The following is a 24,870-nucleotide window of genomic DNA, read 5'->3' as shown; positions in this document are numbered from 1 at the left end:
GATTTTGCTGAAGGGTTAGAAGCTGACTTAGGTAAAAGGAGTGAGAGGGTTATACTGACCAGATCTTTTTATGCAAATTTAGATCGTGACACTGTGCATTACCGATGTATTTGCCACACCCATCAAAACCCTAGGAAAGATACAGACTGTTCCTTCCATTCTATGATTCCAATATTTTTCTTTGATCACTTTTCCCAACCATGGAAACTATTCAGTCTGGAACAGATTAAATTAGACAAAGGTGATTTATTTAGGCCACGAAGGGCTAAAGGCTTTTGTTAGGTTATGGCAAAGGTTCAGGATCCCTGAGACAGGGAAACAGCTTGGCTGAGACACTGAGAAATCACAAACCCCTCATTAAATCTCTATGCAGATGGCCACGCACGACCTCTTGCTGTATTTGCCGTTTGATTTCTGAGACCAGAAAAGCCCTAGCAGAAACCGAAAGCGGCAGGCCTTCCCTAAACTGCTCTCTGTATGGACTCATCTCATTTTTGCAGTAAACAATCAATCAAGCCATTAATGGCATTTATTGAACACTTACCATGTGCAAAGCGATGTACTATGAGAAGCAGCATGGCTTAGTGGAAAGAGCCTGGGCTTGGGAGTCAGAGGTCTTGGGTTTGAATCCTGATCCGCCACTTGTCTGCTGTGTGACCTTGGGCAAGTCACTTCACTTCTCTGTGCCTCAGTTACCTCATATGCAAAAATGGGAATTAAAAAATGTGAGTTCCCCATGGGACAATCTGATTATCCTGTATCTACCCCAGTGCTTAGAACAGTGCTCTGCACATAGTAAGCGCTTAACAAATACCATTATTATTATTACTAAGCACTTGAAAGAGTACAATACAACAGTTGGTAGACTCATTCCCTGACCACATGGAGCCTACAGTCCATGTGTAAGCTGAGAAGCAGGGTGGCTCAGTGGAAAGAGTGCGGGCATAGGAGTCAGAGGTCATGGGCTCTAATCCTGGCTCCGCCACATGTCAGCGGTGTGACTTTGGGTGAGTCACTTTACTTCTCTGTGCCTCAGTTAATTCATAAGTAAAATGGGGAATAAGACTGTGAGCCCCACCTGGGGCAACCTGATAACTTGTATCTCTCCCAGTGCTTAGAACAATGCTTGGCACATAGTAAGCACTTGACAAATACCATTATTATTATTATTATTGTTATCACATTATAAGTGGGAAAATGGAAGCACAGAGAGATTGAGTGAGTTACTCAAAGTGTCATTGCAGACTGGTGGCAGAATCAGGAGTAGAGCTAATGCAAGCTCAATCTCCGAGTCTGGTCCACTTAAATGCAGAGACCTCCAGGCTGGAGTTGTTTCCCATCTCATGCTCCCCTGAGCAATGGCCACTCTAAATAACTTAGCTTTACAGTCAGTAAAGCTGACTCCTGGGCCCTGGCTCATTTTCACGTTTGCTGGATTTCTTTAATAGTCTGTCAATGAGTAGTATTTACTGAGTGCATCTCTCCAGGCAGGAGGAAGGTTGTGAGCAAGAGGTAAGGTACTCAACCCCATGTACCAAAACAGAAGTGAAATTGGTCCTGTTGGCTCGACTCCGGATGTCAGGTCTTGTCCTTGGTCATGGAACCCTTTGGGAAGTTTATTCCTCATTCCACCCTGCCTAGCCCCAGGAACTACTGTTCCCAGTCAGGGGATGGAGAGTTTGCCCTGCAAGGTTCTTTTTGCTCCATCTCCTTCTCTTCCCTCTCTCTTCCTCTCTCTCTCTCTCTGTTTTTCTCACTCTTACTCTCTCATTACTTTCACTCCCTCTCTTTCTCTGGGCTGCAGGGAAGAGAAGGAAAGAGAAAAAAATTCTCATTGAGCATTTTAAGAGAAAAAAAATTTATTACAGCTAAATGTACCTGAAGAGTAAGGATGGATATATAATTTACATTCTTTTCAAACAATTTATCCAAAGGCAGTGTCTCCCCCCGCACCATGCATTTTGAAATGGAGATCCTCAGAAAGTGGAGAGAAGCTAGGGGAGGATGTTAACAGTGTTCATTAAATTCATACTGTACATTAGGTGCTTCAGGAACACACAGAAATCTAAGAGAGGGATCCTTGTTCTCATTTCGCTGATGATGGGGTGGGGGAGGCAACAGACATGAATGGACAACTATCCAGTAGTTAAGGGTGAGGTGAGAGATATAAATAGCAGATTCAGGATTCCCCTCACTCCCAAGGCTTCAGAGTGGAGCACAGGATAAAAATAGGTCTTCCAAAGGCTGGAGCTTCCTATTTTGCTGATGTAAGCAACCCAACGAGACTGCTGGAGAGTCCCAAATATTTGGTCTGTCTTGGTTGAATCAAGATGAATGGTTGTTGCCCTACTTACGGGCTCCATCTTAACCATGCCTGGGAAAGGAAGCTTTGATGATCACTATTCATTTGCCACATCTGCCTGGTGTAAACTCAGTGTCAGGTTGAAAAAGAATGGAGCAAGGTAGGCAAGGAGGATCAAGACGTGAACACTCGTAATTTAGCAGTCTGACTCTGGATGCATTTGGAGACTCAAACCCAGTGTCCAGATCTGAATTTCAAAGGGTAAGACTAGGCAGAGGCAAAAAAAAAAAAAAAAAAACCTCTGAAAGAACTCAAACACAAGAGCTGCGGTTGATAAATTACAATAACCATCCCAGAGAAACAGATTGCAGAAGTACGAGGCTGGCAGGAATTACCATATGCTTTCTAGGGTAAGGGGAAGACTGAGTGAAATGCCTGTGGTTAATATCCAGTTACACATGGTTTCGCCTTCTCTGGAGGCTTTGGGGTTTGGCTTCCATTTCTGTGGTTATTTGGAAGTCCTGTCTCTTTAAAGAGCAATCCTGAGGGTGAACATTGGGGTATGCTTGGTTCCTTTTGGAATGCATGTGGAGTTTTTTATTTATTTTTCTCTGCCTGGGTTCTAGTAGGAAATGTCTATGCATACTGGATAAAAGACAGAATTATACCTCTCTGAACTATGCCCCACAAAAACCCAGCTTGTCGAGGAATCTGGCTGCTGCAATTGAACCTGGGGGGATGCTGTGAGGGGGAACCACTGGAGCAAATAAGCAGATGAATTCAGAAAGATGGATGCATATTGGAAATATTTCATCTGTATTTTGGAAGCTATGTTGGGAGAGGAATGTAAATTTGTTTGCCAGAGAAACAAATTTGGCTGCAGGACAGGAAGCCCATCTTCCCCCAAGCCAATTCCATTCCATTTCATTTCTTCAAGCCAGACGGGTAGTTTCTCCTGCAAATTCTCACCCCCCGGCGATTAGTCACTTCTCACCATTCTCTGAAGCTTGCCGGACACAGCTTTGGATTTCCCAAGAAATTCTCTGCTTCAGCTTTCCTGCCTCAGTAAAGGTGCCCCTTCTGCAGTGACTGTTTTAAACATGATGAATTATCCTGGTAAGTTGCAGTTAATAGCACCTGGGCTTGAGGTACAGCGGATCTTTCTTGTTCCCGAAAAGCCTGAGATTTCCTCCGCCAAACCTCTGTTGGCCTAATAGAAAGGCTCACATGACCAAGTTGGATATTAGAAATCAATGGAACTGCATTTCCTCGCAGTGCTGGAGAAAAATCAAACCACAGGGAGTGATTTGAAGTGCCTTGGATACCATGTACTGGAGAAACAAAGGTGGGCAAAATGTTTAAAATTTTAAGTGGCTTAAATACACTTAACGTGGCATTTTATTTTGATTTTGCTGAGCATTTAAAAGCAAGCGAAATAACTACCGCCAGGCTGTGGCATAAGCACGTGTCGGAAGCCCCAGTGGATGAATCTCAGCTTTCTCAATTAGCGTTTGGCTTCTCGTTGCATAATTAAACTTTGAGTGGCTGACGGGGGTTTCGGATGATTTCACACCTGTTTGGAATCCCTTGCACCAGCACATCCCAGATAAGGCATCGCTATTAATAGAATCCATATTTCAAAGCCAGGCAGAGAAAGAGACATGGTTAGGTATGTTAGCAGGAGACCGCCAAGAAGTGAAATGGGAAATCATCCACTAAGGAGTTGCCTAGGCTAGGGGTTTGGGCTTGGGACAGAATCCTGGGGGTCTCATTTCAGCCGTAGATCACTAGCCACTCTGAAGCTGTCATAATGTCTTTGAGGACCTGGGGGTTGTTGAGTGACAGAAAACAGAATTTTCCTTAAGGGGAGGGGCCCTGACTATCTGACTGTGTCCCTCTGCACCCAGGAGCTTATGTGGTCTTTGATAGTCCTCTAGACTGTAACCTCATTGTGGGCAGGGAATGTGTCTGTTTCTTTTTGTATTGTACTTTCCCAAGCACTTAGTTCAGTGCTCTGCACACAGTAAGTGCTCAATAAATGTGACTAAGTGAAGGAATAGTGATGGGCCAGCATACTTCAAATCAGACAAACCATCCTGAATCTGACACTATTTATTTGCAACATTTGTTAAGGAATTGCAAAATGAGTGCAATGTATTAGGTACTGGAGCAAGGAACAAGCATTTTGATTCAGACCATGGTCCTAGACCCACAGGAAGCTCCCATTTTCATAGATGAGAGAAGGACAGACACAGGGAAAAGGGAATATAGGAAATGTATAGCACTGGGCAAGTCACTTAACTTTTCTGTGCCTCAGTTTCCTCAACTGTACAATAGGGATTCAATTCCAGTTCTCTCTTCTACTTATTCTTTCATTTATTCAATAGAATTTATTGAGCGCTTACTATATGCAGAGCACTGTACTAAGTGCTTGGAATGTACAAATTGGTAACAGATAGAGACAGTCCCTGCCCTTTGACGGGCTTACAGTCTAATCGTCTACTTAGTCTGTGAATCCCATGTGGGACAGGGATTGTATCTTATCTCTAATCCAGTTCTTAGGAAAACTTTTGAAACATAGTATGCATGTAGCTTACTAGAACAGTAGCATGGCTTACTAGGAAGAGCACAGTCCTGGGAGTCAGAGGATGTGAATTCTAATTCCAGCTCAACCAGTTGCCTCTTAGCCCCATGTGGGACCAGTACAGCGCCTGACCTGATTAACTTTAAATCTACACCAACACTTAGAACAGTGCTTGACACATAGTAAACTCTTAACAAATACCATACTAATAATTAAATGTAACAAATGCCATTATTATATAAGAATATTATTAATAATAATAAATGAAAAGCCCTTATTTTTCTGCTGTTTCTCTAACCATTCATCCTGGAATAACAGACTACACACCCATCTGGGTTTAGGAGGGACTGGGGCTCTCTATTCTTGGCTCTGCCACTGACTTGCTTTTAGATCTTGGGCAAGTGACTTTAACACTCTGTGTCTTTTATTCTTTTGCTTACATACTAGAAATATTTTTCTCATTTTCTCATTCTTCCCTGTCCCAAGCAAATGCTACCCTTCTCCATTATTTGTTCTCCAAGATGACCACCAAGTTTGGAATAACTTCAAATTTCACTCCCATCAACTTATCATCCTCATCTTTAAAGCTTACCTCGAATTCTGTCTCCCCTCAAAGGCCTGATGAATCAAATGGAAAGGTGACTCAGTTTCCCTATATGAAAATGGGGATACGATGTCTGCTCTCCCAGTGTAAAAACCCTGTGAGGCCTGGGAGGTTTAGAGGTGGTGTCGTATCTAATGATTATACATTTATCCCAGTGCTTAGCACACAGCATAGCCTCCCTGAAGACAGGAGTCTTTTTCTCTTTCTTAGCACACATTCACTCAGTAAATATCTAGTTGATTTTTAACTTCCTCCTAGATAAATTCTGGGCTTTCATATACAAATGTATTGAAGAAATGACAGAGGATGTGTCTGGCACATCCCAGAAGAACAAAGTTGCTATATTTGTTTAATCAACTCAATGATGTGATTGTGCCTCTTGGCCTTCAGGAGAGGCAACAATGGCTGACCTTCATTTGGGAATCAGGAAAATTTTTTAATCCCACAGGGATGAGTGGAAAATCACTCTCCACCAAACTCACCTCTCCATATTCTGGGTCTGAGACCATGTGATATTAAGCTTCTTCTCATATCTCTTTTTGGATTGAGGCTCCTCCATTGTTCCCCGTGGGAAAATCCATCAGCGTCTATACTTCATCGATAAAATGGGGATTCAATCTATAAAAATGGGGATCAAATCCTACTCACTCTTCCATAGACTATGAACCCCAAGTGGGACAGGGAATGTATCCAACCTGATTTACTTGTATCTGCCCCAGTGCTCAGAACACTGCTTGGCACATAGTAAATGCTTAATGAATATCGTATTAACACCACCATTGCAACCACTCCCAGAGAGGTGTAAAGAACTCAGAGACAGCAGCTCGCCAAAGTCAGTCGACTTTAATTCCACTTCCTCCCAGGAAGGCTCAGTGTCTGGCTGCTGGTCCAGGTACTCATTGTGGGTTGCTTAGGTGGGTGAGTTTTTAAAACATCTGCTCATTTCCATAATCCCACCCCCCAGCTGCCACGGTCAGCTTCCCTTGGCCCTCTCAAAGATGCTCCCATTAATCCCTGTGCTGTCGGTCAGGTTCGGTAGCTTCTCGTTGGTGGATGAGCAGGAAATTGGCATCCTTCAGTCTCCAGTGGTACCCATTCATCTCTCTTATTCCCTCCTCCAGCAGTCCGTTGATCTCTACCCTGTGTCCCCATCTGCCATCTTGGAGCCACGTGGAATAGGGGTGGCAGGGGAGCACCCCAAAGTACCAAGGAATTGGGAAAACACATAGCGCCAGGGTCAACTCCAGGCTGCGATGTGGGGGCGGGATGGAAGTGTCCGGTGGCGGCAGAAGCTCCGGGACACTCCATGGGCTGTGTTCCAGGGTGGGGTTTGGGGGACGCACAGTGGCCTGGATGTCAGGATGTGTATGGGAACGGAGCCTGGCATGGAGGCAGAAGTGCCCCACGAAAATGGCCCATAGTGGAGGTGGTCCAGGGTGTGCTGCAGGTAAAGGGGATAGGGGGTGGGCTCCATGGTGGAGGCAGCTTGGAGCCCCCTCTCTCCTTGGCAGCCCAAGTGGATGACAATGTGGCTTGGATCTCCCTCTCCACAGTGAAGAACTCAACTCAACTGTGGTTTGGAGCTAAGGTAGGGGAGAGGTAGGGTGGAGACGAAAAAAGACTACCATGGCAACAGAGGCTCAATGTATGGTGGAAACAGCCCAGGGCTCACCTCTCTGCCACCGAGCTGGAGACTGAGGAAGGCAAGGGATCTCCTATTACAGGCCAGCCCCCACAGTTCACTCCTCTGGTTCCCTGCTTACTCACTGTGCCCCATCTCCCCTATGTTACCACAGATAATAATAATAATAATAATGTTGGTATTTGTTAAGCGCTTACTATGTGCAGAGCACTGTTCTAAACGCTGGGGTAGACACAGGGGAATCAGGTTGTCCCACGTGGGGCTCACAGTCTTAATCCCCATTTTACAGATGAGATAACTGAGGCCCAGAGAAGTGAAGTGACTTGCCCACAGTCACACAGCTGACAAGTGGCAGAGCTGGGATTCGAACCCATGGCCTCTGACTCCAAAGCCCGTGCTCTTTCCACTGAGCCACGCTGCCCTTTCCCACATCCCCCTCTTAGCCTGGAGCTCCCTCCCCGTTCATATATGCCAGACCACCAGTCTCCCCACTTTCAAAGCCTTATTAAGGTCCCTTCTCCTCCAAGAGGCCTTCTCCGATTAAACCCTCTTTACCCCATCTCTCACTCCCTTCTGTGTCATCTGGGATCTGGGATCTGTGACCTTTGGGCATATGATATTCACCCCATCTTCAACTCCATAACCCTTATGTACATATTTATAAATTATATATTATAAATCATTTTTATATTAATATATGACTCTCCCTCTAGACCATAAACTCATTATGGGCAGGGAACATTTCTGCCAACTCCATTGTAATGTACTCTCCTAAACGCTTAGCACAGTGCTCGGCACATATGAAGCGCTCAGTAGATACCATTAATGACCATGATCATCATCAGCTTTCTAGTGAAGCCCAGAACCATCATTCTATTAAAAATAATAATTGTGGATTTGTTAAGCACTTACCACGTGCCAGGTACTGTTCTAAGCGCTGGAGTATATATAAGCAAATCGTGTTGGACAGTCCCTTCCCCACACAGGGTTCACAGTCTTAATCCCCAATTTACAGATGAGATAACCGAGGAACAGAGAAGTTAAGTGACTTGCCCAAGGTCACACAGCAGACATATAGCAGAGCTGGGATTAGATGCCAGCAGCATCATCCAAGCTTACTATGTTACTTAAACTTCGAGATGATTAATTTGTTTCCTACCAAAAAATAAAAAAAAAGAACAAATCAAATGAGAGAAAACCCTTTGAGCAAAGACACTTTACAAGTTGCCCAGCGGTTTGCCATGAGTTGCTGTTTAGCATTTAAAATTTGTTAGGGAGAGGGAAAGGCGAGGAGGGAGTTAGATGAAAACCAGGCTCCAAGCTGTGCCCTCCAAGGGAGTTTCTAATAGACATGAGGTTTTTGTATCTCTTGTCCTCTCCTTCAGTCTCTTTGCCGTCCAGCTGCAGGCAATGTTGATTGTAGGAACAAATTTGCGGAGGAGAGTGGGAATTCCAGTGGAAATGCCCTCCTTCCTACGTCTCCCCATAGGGTAAGATGTGTCAGTGGACCAAAACGGAAGTGTTCATACCTACTGAGGAGGGGGAGGAGGGAGGAATAAGCAAGCAGCAGGCTGGAGAAGGAGTGGATCTGATTAAAGCCCTGTTCACATTTGAGCTGAAGAGCATGAAGAGATCAGGATAGACTTAGTGCATCAGCAGCACTTAAGTGCCACACATTCAGCGGCAAGTGGCCGAGAAGATCTTGCAGTTCAGCCCACCTGTCAGCGTTGAAGCTATGCTCAACCCTAAGATGAATGACAGGAGGCTACATGGGTATGGCAGGAAGCAGCATGGCCTAGTGGATAGGATACGAGCCTGGGAGTCAGTAGGACCTGGGTTCTAATCCTGGATCCTCCACTTCCATTCACTCATTCAATTGCATTTATTGAGCACTTACTGTGTGCAAAGCACTATACTAAGTGCTCGGGAGAGTACAATATAATAACAGACACATTCCCTCCCACAACGAGCTCACAGTCTAGACATATCACCTTACAGCAAGGGGGATCCCACACTGACTGTTGCATCCTCAGGCACAGAGCGATCCTCAACTCTAGGTTGGGAAGTCATTTATTCATTTATTCATATTTATTGAGCGCTTACTGTGTATAGAGCACTGTACTGTTTGGAAAGTACAATACAGCAATAAAGAGAGAAAATTCCTGTCCACAATGGGCTCACAGTCTCTGTGCGGAGGGAGACAGCCAACAAAACAAGTAAACAGGCATCAATATAAATAAGTAAAATTATAACTCTATGCATACATACATAAATGCTTGGGGTTGGGGGAAGCAGAGGGAGCCAGTCGAGATGATGAGGGAGAGAGGGGAATTGAGGAAAGGGGGGCTTAATCGAGAATTCCTTCCTATTCTCTATCTGAAGTGTGACTTCCCAAATTTCCCTTGCCCCCGTGGCGGCAGCTTGGAGCAGGAGGGTGAAGCTAACCATGGAACTGGAAGCAGCACACTTCCAGAGCTTATTCCCTGAGACATCAGCATGCCCGCCTCCCTGGGGATTCCCTGCCTGGTGTGGAGGAGCCACAGAACCTGAGAAGCACCTGGTACTCCTCCTTGAGCCGCTTAACCCACAGCTCTTGGTCCCAAGGTCCTGCGTTCGTCTTCAGAACCAAAATCTCTGACCTACAGGCCGGGTGGCCTCATCCTTGGCTTGGCTCAGGGCATTGCCAGCCGCCGAAAGTAGGGCCCCCATCCTGTGGGCAATCATCAGATATGACCATCTCTACTGAAGGACAGATTGATGGGCACTCCTTGTTTGTTCTCACTGTGAGGTAGAATCACATTTCTGCTGTGTGACCTTGGGCAAGTCACTCAACTTCTCTGTGCCTCAGTTACCTCATTTGTAAAATGGGGATTAAGACTGTGAGCCCCATGTGGTACAGGGACTGTGTCCAACACTGTGAGCCCTATGTGGTACAGGGACTGTGTCCAACCTGATTAACTTGTATCTACCCCAGTGCTTTCCACTCTCAGGGTCACACCTGGAGAGTTTCCAGTACTCTACCAGTCTCGGCTACAGGAGGGAGAGTCAAGCAGAGGCCTACCCATTTCATACCTAGCTTGGGCAATGGCTAGCGAGTGGAAGGCAAACTGCTACAAGGCAAAACTCACCCACGCTGGGCAGCAGGAGCATGGGAGAGAGTCAAGGAAGGGACTCGAGTTTACTGCACAGAAGGCGACACTAGTAAACCACTTCCGTATTTTTACCAAGAAAACTATGGATACACTACCAGAACAATTGCAAATGGAGAGCGGGGTGTTCTAGGAGAGATGTGTCTGTGGTGTTGCTATGGGTCGGAAACGACTCGACAGCATAAGACAAGACAAAACCCCAGTGCTTAGAATGATGTTTGACACACAGAAAGTGCTCAACAAACACCATCATTATTATTAGGTAACTGCGGTGGTGAGCTGAAATGAAGTAGTGGCAGTATGGAGGACTAAAGAAACACATTAAGCTTGCATTGAAGTGCAACTTCAGTTTTGAGAGGGAGAGGCAGGAGGCAGGAAGACTTAGAAGTGTCGAGTCTACTGAAACAATCCTGGCCTAAAGATAGTGCTGTAGCTGAGAGAATGGAGAAGAGGGATTGAATTGAAGACCAATGCTAAATTTCTCAGTGGCATTTATTGAGGGCCTATTATGAATAAAGTGCTGTATTAAGCTCTTGAGAGACTACAACAGAATCCATAGTCATCTTTGTCATTGAGAAGCAATATGACCTAGTGGAAAGAGCACGGGCCTGGGAGTCAGAGGAACTGGGTTTGAAACCCGGCTTTACCACTTGTCTGCAGTAATGTTTGGGCATCAGTGATTCAGTGACCTCAACAGTAAAATGGGGATTAAGCATTAAGCCCCTGCGCTCCATGTGGGACAGGGGCTGGGTCCAAACTAACTAAGTGGTATCCACCTTGGTGCTCAGTACAGTGCCTAGGACATAGTAAGTGCTTAACAAGTACCATAAAAAACTTTTCTGCCTTTAAGAGAGTAGAATTGAATGGCAAGGAGAATGATACTGAAGAATTAGTGGAGGATTGGAAGTAAGAATCCATTTGTGTGATTGGATGGAAACAACCACAAGCAGCCAGGTTAAGTGAGCCCCATGTCGGAAGGTACTGTGTCCAAACTGATTAGCTTGTATCTACTCCAGGGCTTAGAACAGTGATTGACATATAGTAAGTGCTTAATAAATACCATCATCATCATCATCATCATGGTCATGTATCTGAGAGATGACTGTGATTCTAATACCCTTCCATCTATCCCATAGAAGGGGACATTTCTCATGAGAGCCTTTTTCCTGCTGGAAATTCGTAGTGGGTAGGGAGAGTGAGCATGTGGAGGAAGGACCTAGGAAGACTTGCAAAAAATTCCAGAAGGTTTTTTAGAATGGATTAGGGACTCAATTTGCCTAATATCTATGGGTGATCAGAATTTAGTCAATTGAATCTTGGCACCCTTCAGCTGGTGGAATATTCAGCTGGTGGTGCTCATCAGACTCTGCCAGATGGAAACAGCAGTGTGCTTTGTAGCTAGCACATGTCCTCATCTGGGATTGGATAGCACACAGTGGGAGGGAGAGAAAATCCCCTTAAGAGCCTTAGTAATTTATCAATGGGATGGGGAGGGGATGGTAAAGAGGGAGGGGTTAGAAAGGCCCTGAAATAGTCACCTTCTACCTGGGGTGAAGAACTCACTGCCAAGGACAGGTGAATACAACTACTTCTTTCTGGTTCAATTCTCCGTATTTTTTATTGAAGAGGCATCAGCTACTGGCTTTATTTTCTTCTTGATCAACTCTTTCCCATTTGTTGTATGCAATGCAGCTCACCTGGGAACCTCTAGTTGTTGTTATATGTAATTTTTGCATGGGCATATACACTCCTTCCCTCCCACACACGAAGTGCATTCGATTACCTTCAGCCAATGGGATCTTATTTTAGGGGGCAGAGGATTTTCTTGGATTAAGCTCAACAGGGGACATCAATTACAATCTTCCAGGGATGGAATGGAGAGGGTGGGAACTGGATGAAATTCCAGAGGGAGGCGCCAAAGAACCAGGAGATGGCTTCTACCCTGAAGAGAAAAATCCCAGCTATAGAACTGGGTAGGAACTTAAACTTCCGCATCCTGTCCATTCCCATGGGGTCTTCTGTGCAGTTGTCAGGTGACATGTCAGTTGGGGCTCTAGGCTGAAAGCTCCTTGTTGGCAGGGAATGTGTCTATCAATATTTTTGTATTTTACTCTCCCAAATGTTTAATGCAGTGCTCTGCAAACAGTAGGCACTCAATAAATACTATTGATTGACTAATTCATTGACACAGATATATAGGATTGGGTAAGTTGGTGGAGAGCCATGTTCTTGCTTGAGTTCTTGCTTGATGTGGTAGGCTATGGGAAGCCAGAGGAGGGTTTTGGGCAGTGGAGAGATGTGTGTGGAGCGATATTTCAAGAAGGTGATTAGTGCAGCAGCATGGACAATATTTTGGAAGGGGCAGAGGTTGGAGGCAGGGAATAATCTGGTCACCATCTGACTAATGTTTATATCAAGGTAATAGCTGAGTGGAGAGGAAGGGGTGGATTTGGGCTCTATTTTGTAGAAAGAACTGACAGGATTTGGCAGTAGAGTTGTGATACTGTAATTCTGACTCCTCCCTGGGGGGAGATGGGAGCTAAGTAGTTTTGATGTTAGTTAGGATACCCACTGGGTAATATGCCCTGTACTAAGCACTTGGGAAAGTACAAAACAGAGAAGTGATGTGTCTCCTGCCTTTTAGAACCTTACCCTCTAATGGGGAAGATCAACAAAACATCCAATATACAGTACGCTCCTTGAGGACAGGAATTTTTTCTCTTCTGTTGTATGACCTTGAGTGCCTAGAGCAGGCTTCTGCACCCAGTAAGAGCTCAATCAATAAATGCCTCAAATGCTAATGGTGAATCAGGGATCTGCCACTGCTAGGATTGCAGGTGACTACCCAACGTGTATAATAATGAGGTCTGTGTCCCTTGTATGTGCACGGGTCTTAGAAAGCTACCTGATCTCTAGGTCTTGGAACGGGAAGACTTTCTAGATAGATGAGGCCACCAGTCCTTATTCTGAATGCCTTTGGTAAGCATTTCCTGGAAGCAGGGCAACACAGAAATCCTGAGAGGTGGTATTCAGGAAGGAGGGAGAACATTGTTATCAGTATTTGTGCTTTCAATCACTCTCTAACTGTCATTGGTGATGATAGTATTGATTGAGCACCTCCTGTGTGCAGATTACTGTAGTAACCTCTTGAAAGAATATAATAGAATTCAAACAGGTCTAAGAAGCAGTCAACTATATTCACTGAGCACTATGTAGGTCACTATATTAAGCAATTGAGAGAGCATACTAAAGTGAATAGGCATCTTTCCTGCCCTCAAGGAGTTGACACTCTAGCAAGATATTCATCTCACTGTCAGCCCCTCAGCACTTATGCATTTATCCATAATTTATTTTAATGTCTGTCTCCTCCTCTCAACTATAAACTCCCCATGGGCAGGGAATATGTCTACCAAGTCTTTGTATTGTATTCTCCCAAGCTCTTAGCACATCACTCTGCACACAGAAAGCCCTCAATAAACTCCATGGATTGATTGATACTAAAGTAAATTTTAGGAAGGAGGAAGTAAAGATATGTACAAAAGTGCTGTGGGCTGGGTGTGAGTACCTAAAGACTAATGTAGCATAAAATTGGTGAAATGGCAGTGAGGGATAGGAGGTGGGAAGATTAGAAATCTTGAGGGTAGAGTGGCTTAGTGTATAAAGCACAGGCCTGGGATACAGAAGGAGCTGGATTCTAATACCAGCTCTTCCACTTGCCTGCTGGGTGATGTTGGACAAGTCACTTCACTTCTCTGAACCTCAGTTACCTTACCTGTAAAATGGGGACTGAGAGTGTGAGCCCCTTGTGAGACAGGGATTGGGTCTAACCTGATTAACTTGTATCTATCCCAATGCTTAGAACTGTGCTTGGCACATAAGAAGTGCTTAACAGGTACCATCATTATTATTCAAAATCAACTGAGGAAGACTTTCTGGAGGTGTGGTTTCAGAAAGGCTTTGAAGATGGCATGAGCAGTGGTCTTCTAGATGTGAATAGGAGGGAATTACAGGCAAGGGAAGGGTGAGGGGTCTTGAACAAGAGGTTGATGTTGGGGCAGATAAGAAGGAGGCACAGGTGAGTGAGCATGTTGGTTTTAAATTCTTCCATAGGGGCAAAGTACAGATCTTTGACAAAGTTAGACCCAGGTAAGGAAGCTTATTAATGTGTGTAAAGACTGGGTAGATTTTCATCCAATGGATGATCAAGAGAGATGTTCAGGGCAGAGGACTCATTTTCACTCATTCATTCATTCATTCAGACCTATTCATTGAGGGCTTGCTGTGGGCAAGGGCACTGTAATAAGTGCTTGGGCGAATACAATATAACAGTAAACAGGCATATTTCCTGCCCACAAGGAGCTTACAGACATTAAAATTGCTCCCTGTCAACCCATAGCCTTTACTGAAGCCCTGCACATGCAAATGCAGGGGAATGCCTTCTGCTGATTTTACTGACTTTTTCTTGTCACTCAAGATTCACCGTCTCTGAATCCCTGTTGGGCTTTAGCTTCATTATTCATTTATGAAATCCAAGTGCTCTTCTTTCATCCTCCTTTTTAATCCCCATAACTCTCTGGAGAGGTGGGACCAAGGTATTATTTTCCAGGTGAAAAAGCCCAGAAGCAAGAGGTTAAGCAGCAAATCCACAGAGCAGTGAAACCACAGATGTCTGACCTTCTTCCTCCTCTCACAATTTTGGTCAGTGCTTGCTGGGGCTAGTAATCCCTCTCCACTTGATGAAAGAGCAGTGGAAAGAGTGCAGTCCTCTTCTTTATCAATCCTCTCCTTCTACCCCCCTGCCCCGTGGCACGGAGTCCTGGGTCCTCTAATGTGCTCTAAAGGGTAATTGTTCCTTTTGTGAGAAGCAGTGTGGCATAATGGATAGAGCATGGGCCTATGAGTCAGAAGGTCATGGGTTCTAATCCTGGCTCCACCACTTGTCTGATGTGTGACCTTGGGCCAGGCACTTCACTTCCTCTCTGCCTCAGTTACCTCATCTATTAAAGGGGGATTAAGACTGTGAGCCCAAAATGGGACAGGGACTATGTCCAACCTGATTACCTTTTATCTACCTTAGCGCTTAGAACAGCGCTTGGCACATAGTAAGCACTAAACAAATACCATTATTATTATTAATAATGCTAACTTTTTGCTTTGGTGGCTCTATCTGGAGTAATTGAGTCCATAGTCAAACTCTCAGCCCTCTGCTTAGTCTGTTATGGACTAGTATCAGGAGCATAGAACTGGGATTCAGGGGAACTGGGTTTTAATTCTGCTCTGCCACTTGCCTGTTGTGTGACCTTGGACAAGTTATTTCATTTCTCGATGCCTCATTTGCCTCATCTGCAAAATAGGATTCAATACCTTTTCCTCCCTCTCCCTTAGATTGTGTGCCCCATGTGGAATAAAGACTGTCTGATCCTTTTTTTTTAAATGGCATTCGTTAAGTGTTTACTATATGTCAGACACTCTACTAAATGCTGGGGTAGATACAAGGTAATCAGTTTGGACAAAACCCATATCCCTCATGAGGTCCACTGTTTTAATTCCCGTTTTACAGATGAAGTAACTGAGGCACACAGAAGTGAAGTGACCTGCCCTAGGACCCAGGCCTTTGACTCAGGCCCATTCTTTCCACTAGGCCTCACTGCTTCATGCTGTTCATCTGACTTTGTTGTATCTACCCAGAGCTTAACACAGTGCTTAGCACAGAGTAAGTGCTTAACAAATACCACAATAATAATAATTACTATTATTATTTCCATATTTTCATCTGAGTAATATAATTAATATACTATTTTATTAATATACATACAATTAATATTGTATTTGTATTATTAATATTAATTTTTACCTGAGTAATATAATTACTATTATTTCCTTGGTGGATTGTAATTCTTAACTACTTCTTGGCTTCTCAAGAACTTTCCAACATCATTCCCTCCCATAGCAGTGTCCCAGTTATTCACTTTTAGCAAACACTATCTGACAGTAGTATTGGATTGATTGACTCAGAAATGTTAACTCAGGATCCTCTATCTCTCCGTGTTCTTCTGTATAGTTGGCATTTTGAGGGTCCTGAGAGAATCAGAAAGAAGAACAGTAAACGAGAGGTTTTCAAACTTTTCCAACCTACGACACTCCCTCCTCCCCCATCCTCCAATTCCATATGAGGTTTTCCATGATCCTCTTTGCTCTTCATACTCTAATATACTAATAAAATGATAATAATAAAGATAGTATTTGTTAAGAACTTACTATGTGCCAGGCACTGTACTAAGCTCTGGGGTGAAACAAGGAAATCAGATTGGGCACAGTCCCTGTCCTACATGGGGCTCACAGTCTCAATCCTCATTTTACAGATGAGGTTACTGAGTTCCAGAGAAGAGAAGTGAAGTGACTTGCCCAAGGTCACACAGCAGACAAGTGGTGGAAGCAGGATTAGAGAACATGACTTTCTGACTCCCAGGCCTGTGCTCTAACCATTAAACCATTCTGCTTCTCATGAAAACTTAGAAGTGCAAGCTTCATGAGATTGGAGTTGCTTAGCTGTAATAACCCCAACTCAGGACTGAAAGTAGCAAAAATAGGACTTTCCGATATTCAGAATGCTTCAGGGGAAAAGAGGAGATAGAAAATCTAGCTAGGATTCCAATGTTAACTCTGTAAAAGCCTCAGTCACTGTGGCTAAACTAGACTTTCAAGCAGAGTAATGACCAAAGTCAAGGTTTAATCAAAATCACAGTTGGAAAGAATATGAGGCTTTTGCCATTATAGACTCAGAGGTTTTGTCGGTACACACAGCGCTCTCTACCATGTGCTTGAAGCTTGATGGTCAAAAGGCTTAGTCTAAGGCATTGCTTGGAAAAGGCTTTAGCCAGAAATAACCCCCAATCAGATTACCTACACTCCTTCTAGCACTAATTCAACAGAGAGAATTACCTCTACCTACTCTATTGTATTGTTCTCTCCCAAGTACTTTGTACAGTTCTATGCACATAGTAAGTGCTCAATAAATACCACGAATTGATGGATTGACTGACTCAGGCAACTGAGTTCCAGGCAGGAACAGATCAGGGAGCACCAAGAGGAGAGAGTAGCCAGCTGAGGGGGAAAGCAGGGCACAAACTCAGGCTCCTTGCAGAGTGACCCCTGAGGGGAACAGCTCTGCCCTGGGTAAGGATGAAGTTCTTCCCTCATTGATCGAAGAGGCAAACTCTAAACTGTAAGCTTGGATGAGAAGCAGCATGGTGTAGTGGATAGAGCATAGGCCTGGGAGTGAAAAGGGCGTGGTTGCTAATACTGGCTCTGCCACTTGTCTGTTGTGTGACCTTGGGTAAGTCACTTTAGTTCTCTGGATCTCAGTTATCTCATCTGTAAAATGGGGATTGAGACTGTAGTCCCATTTGGGACAGGGACTGTGTCCAACCCGATTTGCTTAATATCCACCCCAATGCTTAGTACAATGCCTAGTGCACACAATAAGTGCTCAATAAATACCACAATTGCTATTATTGCCTCTAGGCTGTAAGCTCATTATGGGCAGGGAATGTGTCTATTTATTGTTATATTGTACTCTCCCGAGCATTTAGTATAGTTAATGCTTTGCACGCAATAAGTGCTCAATAAATACAATTGACAGACTGACTGACAAACTCCTCCCGGGGGGGCACATTGGCTTTTGGGAAGTTTGGCTAGACGTAGCCAAACAGTCCCATTTGCACTCTGGGTTATGTAGTTTTTCCCGCCCTTTCCTTCCCTGCAATATTTGTGAGTTTTCAACCAGACCTGTCTAGAAGGATTTTACAACACAACACTCTGGCTTAATGCGGCCATCTCACACCTCACTGCCAACCCCTCCCTACAGGAAAAAGCGTTCGAGTCCATTTCCTTCTTAGCATCCTAGGCTGGGAGGGGTAAGGCATAGGGTTGGTTCCAGCAGGAGAAGACAGGTTTGCTGCGTTTTAAAGAGCTCATAGTTTCCACTGCCAGCACCACCAAGTTGTTCAGAGCTTTGAAGCTGGGTTTCCCAGGATGCCTTTGATGGGAGTCCCCAGTTAGAAAATCACTATCAGAAGGATGTATTATGGAGAACAACTTAACTCCTGTGGGTTTTTTTCTCAGGTAAACAGTTTCAGGAGCTTGCAAATAATACAAATATTAAAATCACAATGTATGGAGTACCAATGAATGATTCTAAAATTCAGAAAAAAATCCACCTGACCAAGAGGATTCCCACACATCCTCACTTTCTTTACCATTCCTATTCAATCCCTTTCCCTCATCCATCCCTTCTTGCCATTTTACCCATCCTTCTGTGACATCATCTATTTCTACAGTTGACTTCTGATTATTGGTGCCAATGGGATAGGAACATGAACCTGAGTAATCCAGTATTCCTAGGTGGGGGTTCTAGGGTGGCAGTGAGGGAAAGCATTAATGGGCAGTGGGGAAGAAGGACGAGATCCATGGACCCAAGAGGCAGACAGTGGACAACATCAACGCCCAGTAAATGCCATTCATGGCTGGCTTTCTTGCTTGATAGTGTACGATAAAGTCAGAGCTTGCTGCTGGAGCGAGTTTAAATCAATCAATCACTGGTATTAATTGAACGTTTACTATGCGCAGAACACTGTACTAAGATCTTGGGAGAGTACAGTGCAACAGAGTTGGAAGACACGTTCCCTGTCCACATGTTTGAAAACCTACAGTGACAATCTTGCCATTGCAAATGAACTAAAGTTAACTGTATTAAGCTATTGAATGGTCCCATGAGTCTAGCACCTCTCAGAGCAGAGAAAAGATCTGGTCGTTACCTTCAAAAAGCTTTCATTATAAACCCTGAAATTACTCCCCCTTAACCATAAGAGCCATAGGTAGATGGCAGAGGCTTCAGCTTCTCTAAGGGGATATAAAGGCAGATAGCATCTTGCCAATGCCAACTGGATTAATGCAGGAAGTTTGCTTATCAGGCAGGCAGTGTCTCCTCCAAAAAGAAGACAGTCCTCTGAAAATATAAACATTCCTTGGCCAACGATGCATGTCTGAGGCATTTGTCATAAGAGAAGACGGATGTACACGGACTCTCATTTGACCTTTAAATTACCTTCGTCTTATCAGTCCGGTCTGATCAGCTGCTCTTTAGAGAATGAGGGTTTAAGTTGGAATTAATAGGTTCTCTCCTTGAGAGAATGTGACATAGCTCTCTGGCTATCCCGACCCCGGTGCCCTCTTCGAGTGATGATAGCATCAGCCAGAAACTGTGCATTGCAAATAAGTTGGTTTTCCTTTGGAAGCCTCTGGCCCCACCTGTTTTCTCCATCTTGTTCAGCAGAGCAGAAGTCTGGGTCTTGGGAGGAAATGAAGCAGCATGGCCTAGTGGAAAGAGCAAAGGTCTGGGAGGCAGAGAGCCTGAGTTTTAATCCTGGCTCCACCCCTTGTCTGCTCTGTGACCTTTGGCAAGTCATATAACTTCTTTGTGCCTCAGTGACCTTATCTGTAAAATATGTCATCACACACATGACTTCACATGGGATATTCCAGGCAAGCAGTGTGATGCCAAGAGACTGCCAAGAGAAGCAGCACGATATAATGCACAGCACGGTCCTCGGAGTCAGAAGGTCATGGGTTCTAATTCCTGCTCCACCATATGACTTTGGGCAAGTCACGTCACTTCACTTCTCTGTGCCTTGGTTACTTCATCTGTAAAATGGGAATTGAGACTGTGAGTTCCGTGTGGGACAGGGAATGTGTCCAACCCCATTTGCTTGTATCCACCCCAGGGCTTAGGACAGTGCTTGATACATGGTAAGCATTTAACAAATTATTATTAGTATTATTATTATTACTATTATGTCATTCACTACATTTAGCACAAGTTTGCCTGAGCTGGGCCATACCTAGAATGTTTTTCACAGCTAGGGAGTAGACGGGACTTTGAGTGTAAGCTTTTTTTGGGCAGGGAATGTGTCTGTTATACTGTTGTGTTGTATTCTCCCAAGTGCTTAATACAGTGCCCTGTACAGAGTAAGTGCTCAGTAAATATGATTGATTGATTGATTGACTGATTAGAATGTACAGCCAGAGAGACCAGGCTAGAGGGCTTGTCATTGTTCTGAACAAATGATTTTCACTTTGTGAGGAAAAGCCACATATTAAGCGAATCTGCTGACAGAATCTTGTTAGGGTCAACCATTTTGAGTCTATTTTTTTTTCCCTAGAGAATATGTTTTTATGTGGAATGCTCTAAAAATGCATTATCAGCTTTTCTTGTTTATTAATTTAGATTTCATTCCACCACCCAATCCAAATTTTTGCTTTGTGGAACTTCATTAATTCTCCCCTCCCCCGTTTGTTGCGGCGACACAATTTAAACAACATTAATCCTGTATTTAGTGGGAAAATGGAGTCTTATAATGGGAAATACTCTGTTTGATGAGAGTTAATCTTCTTGTTGTTTTTTTTTGGAAAAATCCCACTTCTTCTCCTAATTTAATGATGAATTGCAGTCATTTGTCATGGGAGGAAGATTTAATAACAGAGGGAATAATAGATGGGGCTACGGTGAGATATGAGAACATAAATGCCATTGAGGGTGTTCGGGGAAAATTCTAATTCATGAGCTTGTCTCAAGAGCAAACCCCTTCCCTCTAAACATCAGAGATTAATTTGTTCCTCATAGTTTAGCCCTTACTGCTTATGGTTTTTTTTTCAACAGTATATATATCCTGAGAAAAGGTCATCTGTATGGATGTCATATTATAATAATGCTAATAGACAGGAGAGGGCACTCTCTGCACACACTGATGAGAGATGCAAAGAGGGACTTAAGGAAGGAGGAAGTAGTTTGATCCAGAGGACATAGTATGTAGCTGTTTCCTCCTAGTTGCCCAGGTTATTTTTCTTGTTGAATGAACTCGGGTTAATTTTCCAGCACTTTGTCTCAGTTCCCACCATCTTGTCTTATGCCGTAGAGTCGTTTCTGACCCCTAGTGACACCACGGATATATCACTCCCAGAATTCCCCATTCTCCATCTGCAATTGTTTCGGTAGTGTATCCATAGAGTTTTCCTGATAAAAAGACAGCAGTGGTTTACCATTGCCTTCTTCCGTGCAGTAAACTTGAGTCTCCACCTTCGACTCTCTCCCTTGCTGCTGCTGCCCAGCATGGGTGAGATTTGACTTGTAGCGGATTGCCTTCCACTCGCTAACCACTGCCCAAGCTAGGAATGGAAGGGATAGGCCTCTGCTCGACTCTCCCACCTGTAGCCAAGACTGGTAGAGTACTGGAAACCCTCCAGGTGTGATCCTGAAAGGGGAGTTCCCACTGTATCATCCCATAAAATTAGATTCCTTGAAAGCTGGGTCAAGAATTTTGCCTGAAACACTCCGAGTGTGTCAACAGGGCCGGGAGTCTGCTTTCGCTCTTGCTAGTACAGTCCCATATCTATCAGTCAAGCAACCAATGGTATTTATCACATTCCTGATGGGTACAGAGCACTGTATTAAACATTTGAGGGACTACAATAGAGTTTGAAGACACAATCCCTGTTCACGTCACAAGGATCTTACAGCGTACTCCCTGCAGAAAGGGAGTGTTGGGAGGTCAAAAGTTTTGGTTTGTGGTGGGAATTTAGCTACTCATTCCCAGGATTCCTTTCTTAGAGCACATGGATGGGAAAGTCCAGAGGAAAAATTCTCAATTTCTGAGGTGAAACGTTTATCAAGCATGGTCAGAGGTGGAGTTCCAATCCTCCTTGAGAAAACCTACTCTCAGGGAAATACCAGCATAGCCAACAGACTCCAGGGATTCTCTTCCCAGTCTTTAAATTATTATAATTCTAGCATAAACCATTAAACAATCCCTGTAGTCATAGTAGTCACACATATTCATAATTTCTCATTCTCTCTCTCTTTTTCCCTTCCTCTCTTCCGTCCCCATTCCTTTCTTTCTTCCTTTTTTCCCCCTTTTGCTCCCTCTCTTTCTGTCCCATTTTAAAGAAACTAACCTACCCTTACGACCCCCATTTTGGACTCACTTTCCCTTGTTGGTGGGCCTGAATTGAGAGAGTCAGAAGTGTGGATTGTGAGTGACCAGCAAACATCAGAGCGATGGATTGAATCATTTATTTTCCTGTAAATCCGGATTATGATGCAGTTGCTCCCTGGGCACTATTTTTAGAACCTTTCTCTCTTATTGTGCAGTTATTAGTTGGGAGTGGGGATGACAAAAAAAACTAGATGGCATCAATTTCCTGAAGGAGTGAGTCTATCTTGACAGCCTCATTTCTTGTTCAGAATCCCAAGGGTGGAGGTCACCTTACAAGGTCATCTTGTTATTCCCCTGCCTCCACATAAGAATGACCCATAAACCACCCTGGACGGGGAGAATCAATCCTGTTTTTCAAGACCTCCAGAGAACGGACACAGACGAGGAGGGGGAGAATAACTCTGGAAATTATAGGAGTCATTTTTAAAAATTTTCTGTTTTTAAAAATGATCAAGGTGTATCAGAAGGATACCATCAGAGTTTGGACCATGTGTTTTCATATTCCAGTGCAATTTTTCAGGATTGAATTTTTTAAATTTTTTCACAAAACAAACCCTTACAATTTTAAATGTGATATATTATTAAATTAGCCTAGTCTCCCTCTCATTTATACTGTGAGCCCTATGTGGGACGGGGACTGTGTCTGACCCAACTGACTTTTTAAATCTCCCCTGGGGCTTAGAAAAGGTGCATGACATCATAGTAATAACTTAACAAATACCATAATACTAATAACCGTAATAATAATGATTCTCATTCCAGTTTTGTGAATTCTTCCCTCTTACACTGCTCTTTTCAAGAAGCTCACAGAAGAATCAACCTAAATATGAAGTTAATATAAAGTGTGGAAGGAGGCGCTACTGAAAGAGAGCTGATGTGAAGCTGTAGTTTGTCCTCAGTATCCCCCCGCCTGGCTCTCCTGGTTTTCTTGTTCCCTACAGGATACTTTCAGTTCTAGCAGTGGTCTGTCTGACAGCAGAGATTACACACTCGTTCCTGAAAGTGCTGGATCTGAAAGGACTCACACTGCAGGCAAGGATTCTTTCTGTTAGGGCTCAAGTACTTCTGCTGGAAAGGTAGTGTTTACAGGGGCTGTTGGAAAGCGATTTTCAAATACTGTTTCCCTACACCAAAAGTAAGTGGATTCTACCACAACCTCACAATTTACCTCTTGTCCTAAGAGAGTAATATTTATACCAAATGCTGATTTAATTCACTAAAGAGCACATAGACCAGGCAAGGGGAAGGCAGGTTGGTGTTGGTCTTTTTCCTGGGCCTATTGATAAGATTGTTTCAAAGCTACCAAACAACAATCCAGTAGAGAGGTGACACACCAGGGTGGGGCACATTTACTGATTTAATCACCAGGTAAAATCCTTCACAGGAGGAGGAGAAGGAAAGAAGGAGGAAGAACAGGAGCATGAGGGCTTAGTAGAAAGAGTCAGAGGATCCAGATTTAATCCTAGGTCTGTCACTTACCTGCTGTGTAACAGTGGGAAAGTCTCTTGAGTTTTCTGTGCCTCAGTTTCCTCACCTGTAAAATGTGTTTCAATACCTGCTCTCCCTCCTACCTAGACTCTGAGCCTTATTTGACAGAAACTGTGTTTGACCAGATTATTTTATACCTACCCCAGCACTTAATGTAGTGCTTAGTACATAGTAAACACTTATTATTATTTTATTAGTAGAAATAATATAATTTATTAATATGTACTTTGTGCAAAGCATTATACTAAGCACTGGGAAAAATGCCAAGTGAGGATTAGACATGGTCCCTGACCCTCCAGAGGCTCACAATCTAAGAATAAGGTAGGACAGGGGTTGGCAATAGACATATAAGGAAAGATGAAATAGTAGAAATAAAAAACTGCATAATAGGCCAAGTTCAGAGTCCACAAGTCCAGTGGTAAAGTAGACCTGGAGGGGCCTCAGCTGGAGTCCAATCCCAACCAGAGCTTTTTTATGATCTAACATTTGCAGAAGACTGGAAAATGCTTGGAAATGGTCATTTGGGAATTTCTCCCATCATCTTTCTCTTCCCTCATTAGGACCTGACAAGCCTTGGGTAAAAGGTACAGAGTCATTTGGGGGAAAGGAGTTGGGCAGAGGTAGTCTCTGTCTTTTGACTTTTGAAAATAAACAGGAAGGCAGAACAAGGTCAGATGGAGAACAGGGCTACAGGAGAGAAGGCATTTATGTAAACTCCTTGTAAGCAGGGAATGTTCTGCCAAATCTGTTTTATATATATATAATGGTATCTGTTAAGCGCTTACTATGTGCCAGGCACTATACTAAGAACTGAGGTAAATACAAGATAATTAGGTTGGACACAGTCAATGTCTTACACAGGACTCACAGTCTTAATCTCCATTTTACAGATGAGGTAACTGAGGTACAGAGAACTTAAGTGAGTTGCCCAAGGTCACACCAAATGTTTGGCAGGGCTAGAATTAGAACGAAGTTTCTTTGACTCCGAGGCTTGTGTTCTCTCCACTAGGTCATGCTGCTTCTATGCATTGTATTCTCCCAGGTGCTTAAT

At 43.8% G+C, this 24,870-nt stretch overlaps 1 protein-coding gene and 2 non-coding genes across 3 annotated transcripts in view; 1 reads left to right on the top strand and 2 right to left on the bottom strand.

Annotated features, from left to right (window-relative positions):
* The window catches only part of GLRA1 (glycine receptor alpha 1), a 104,542-nt gene extending 98,493 nt beyond the window's left edge, over positions 1–6,049 (bottom strand). Inside the window, exon 1 of the mRNA XM_029050339.1 lies at positions 5,973–6,049. Within this exon, the coding sequence (XP_028906172.1) occupies positions 5,973–6,049 (77 nt within the window). The remainder of the gene's footprint in view (positions 1–5,972) is intronic.
* Positions 6,050–10,112: 4,063 nt separating this feature from the next.
* LOC114807215 lies at positions 10,113–10,250 on the top strand. Its single transcript, XR_003755267.1, has one exon. It is a non-coding gene; the product is annotated as a small nucleolar RNA SNORA7 (small nucleolar RNA).
* Positions 10,251–21,462: 11,212 nt separating this feature from the next.
* LOC114807139 lies at positions 21,463–21,600 on the bottom strand. Its single transcript, XR_003755192.1, has one exon. It is a non-coding gene; the product is annotated as a small nucleolar RNA SNORA7 (small nucleolar RNA).
* Between the last annotated feature and the right edge of the window lie 3,270 nt (positions 21,601–24,870).

This window comes from Ornithorhynchus anatinus, chromosome X1 (genome assembly GCF_004115215.2).
Source record: "Ornithorhynchus anatinus isolate Pmale09 chromosome X1, mOrnAna1.pri.v4, whole genome shotgun sequence".
NCBI classification, from domain to species: Eukaryota; Metazoa; Chordata; class Mammalia; order Monotremata; family Ornithorhynchidae; genus Ornithorhynchus; species Ornithorhynchus anatinus.
This window is presented reverse-complemented; position numbering and strand designations above follow the sequence as displayed.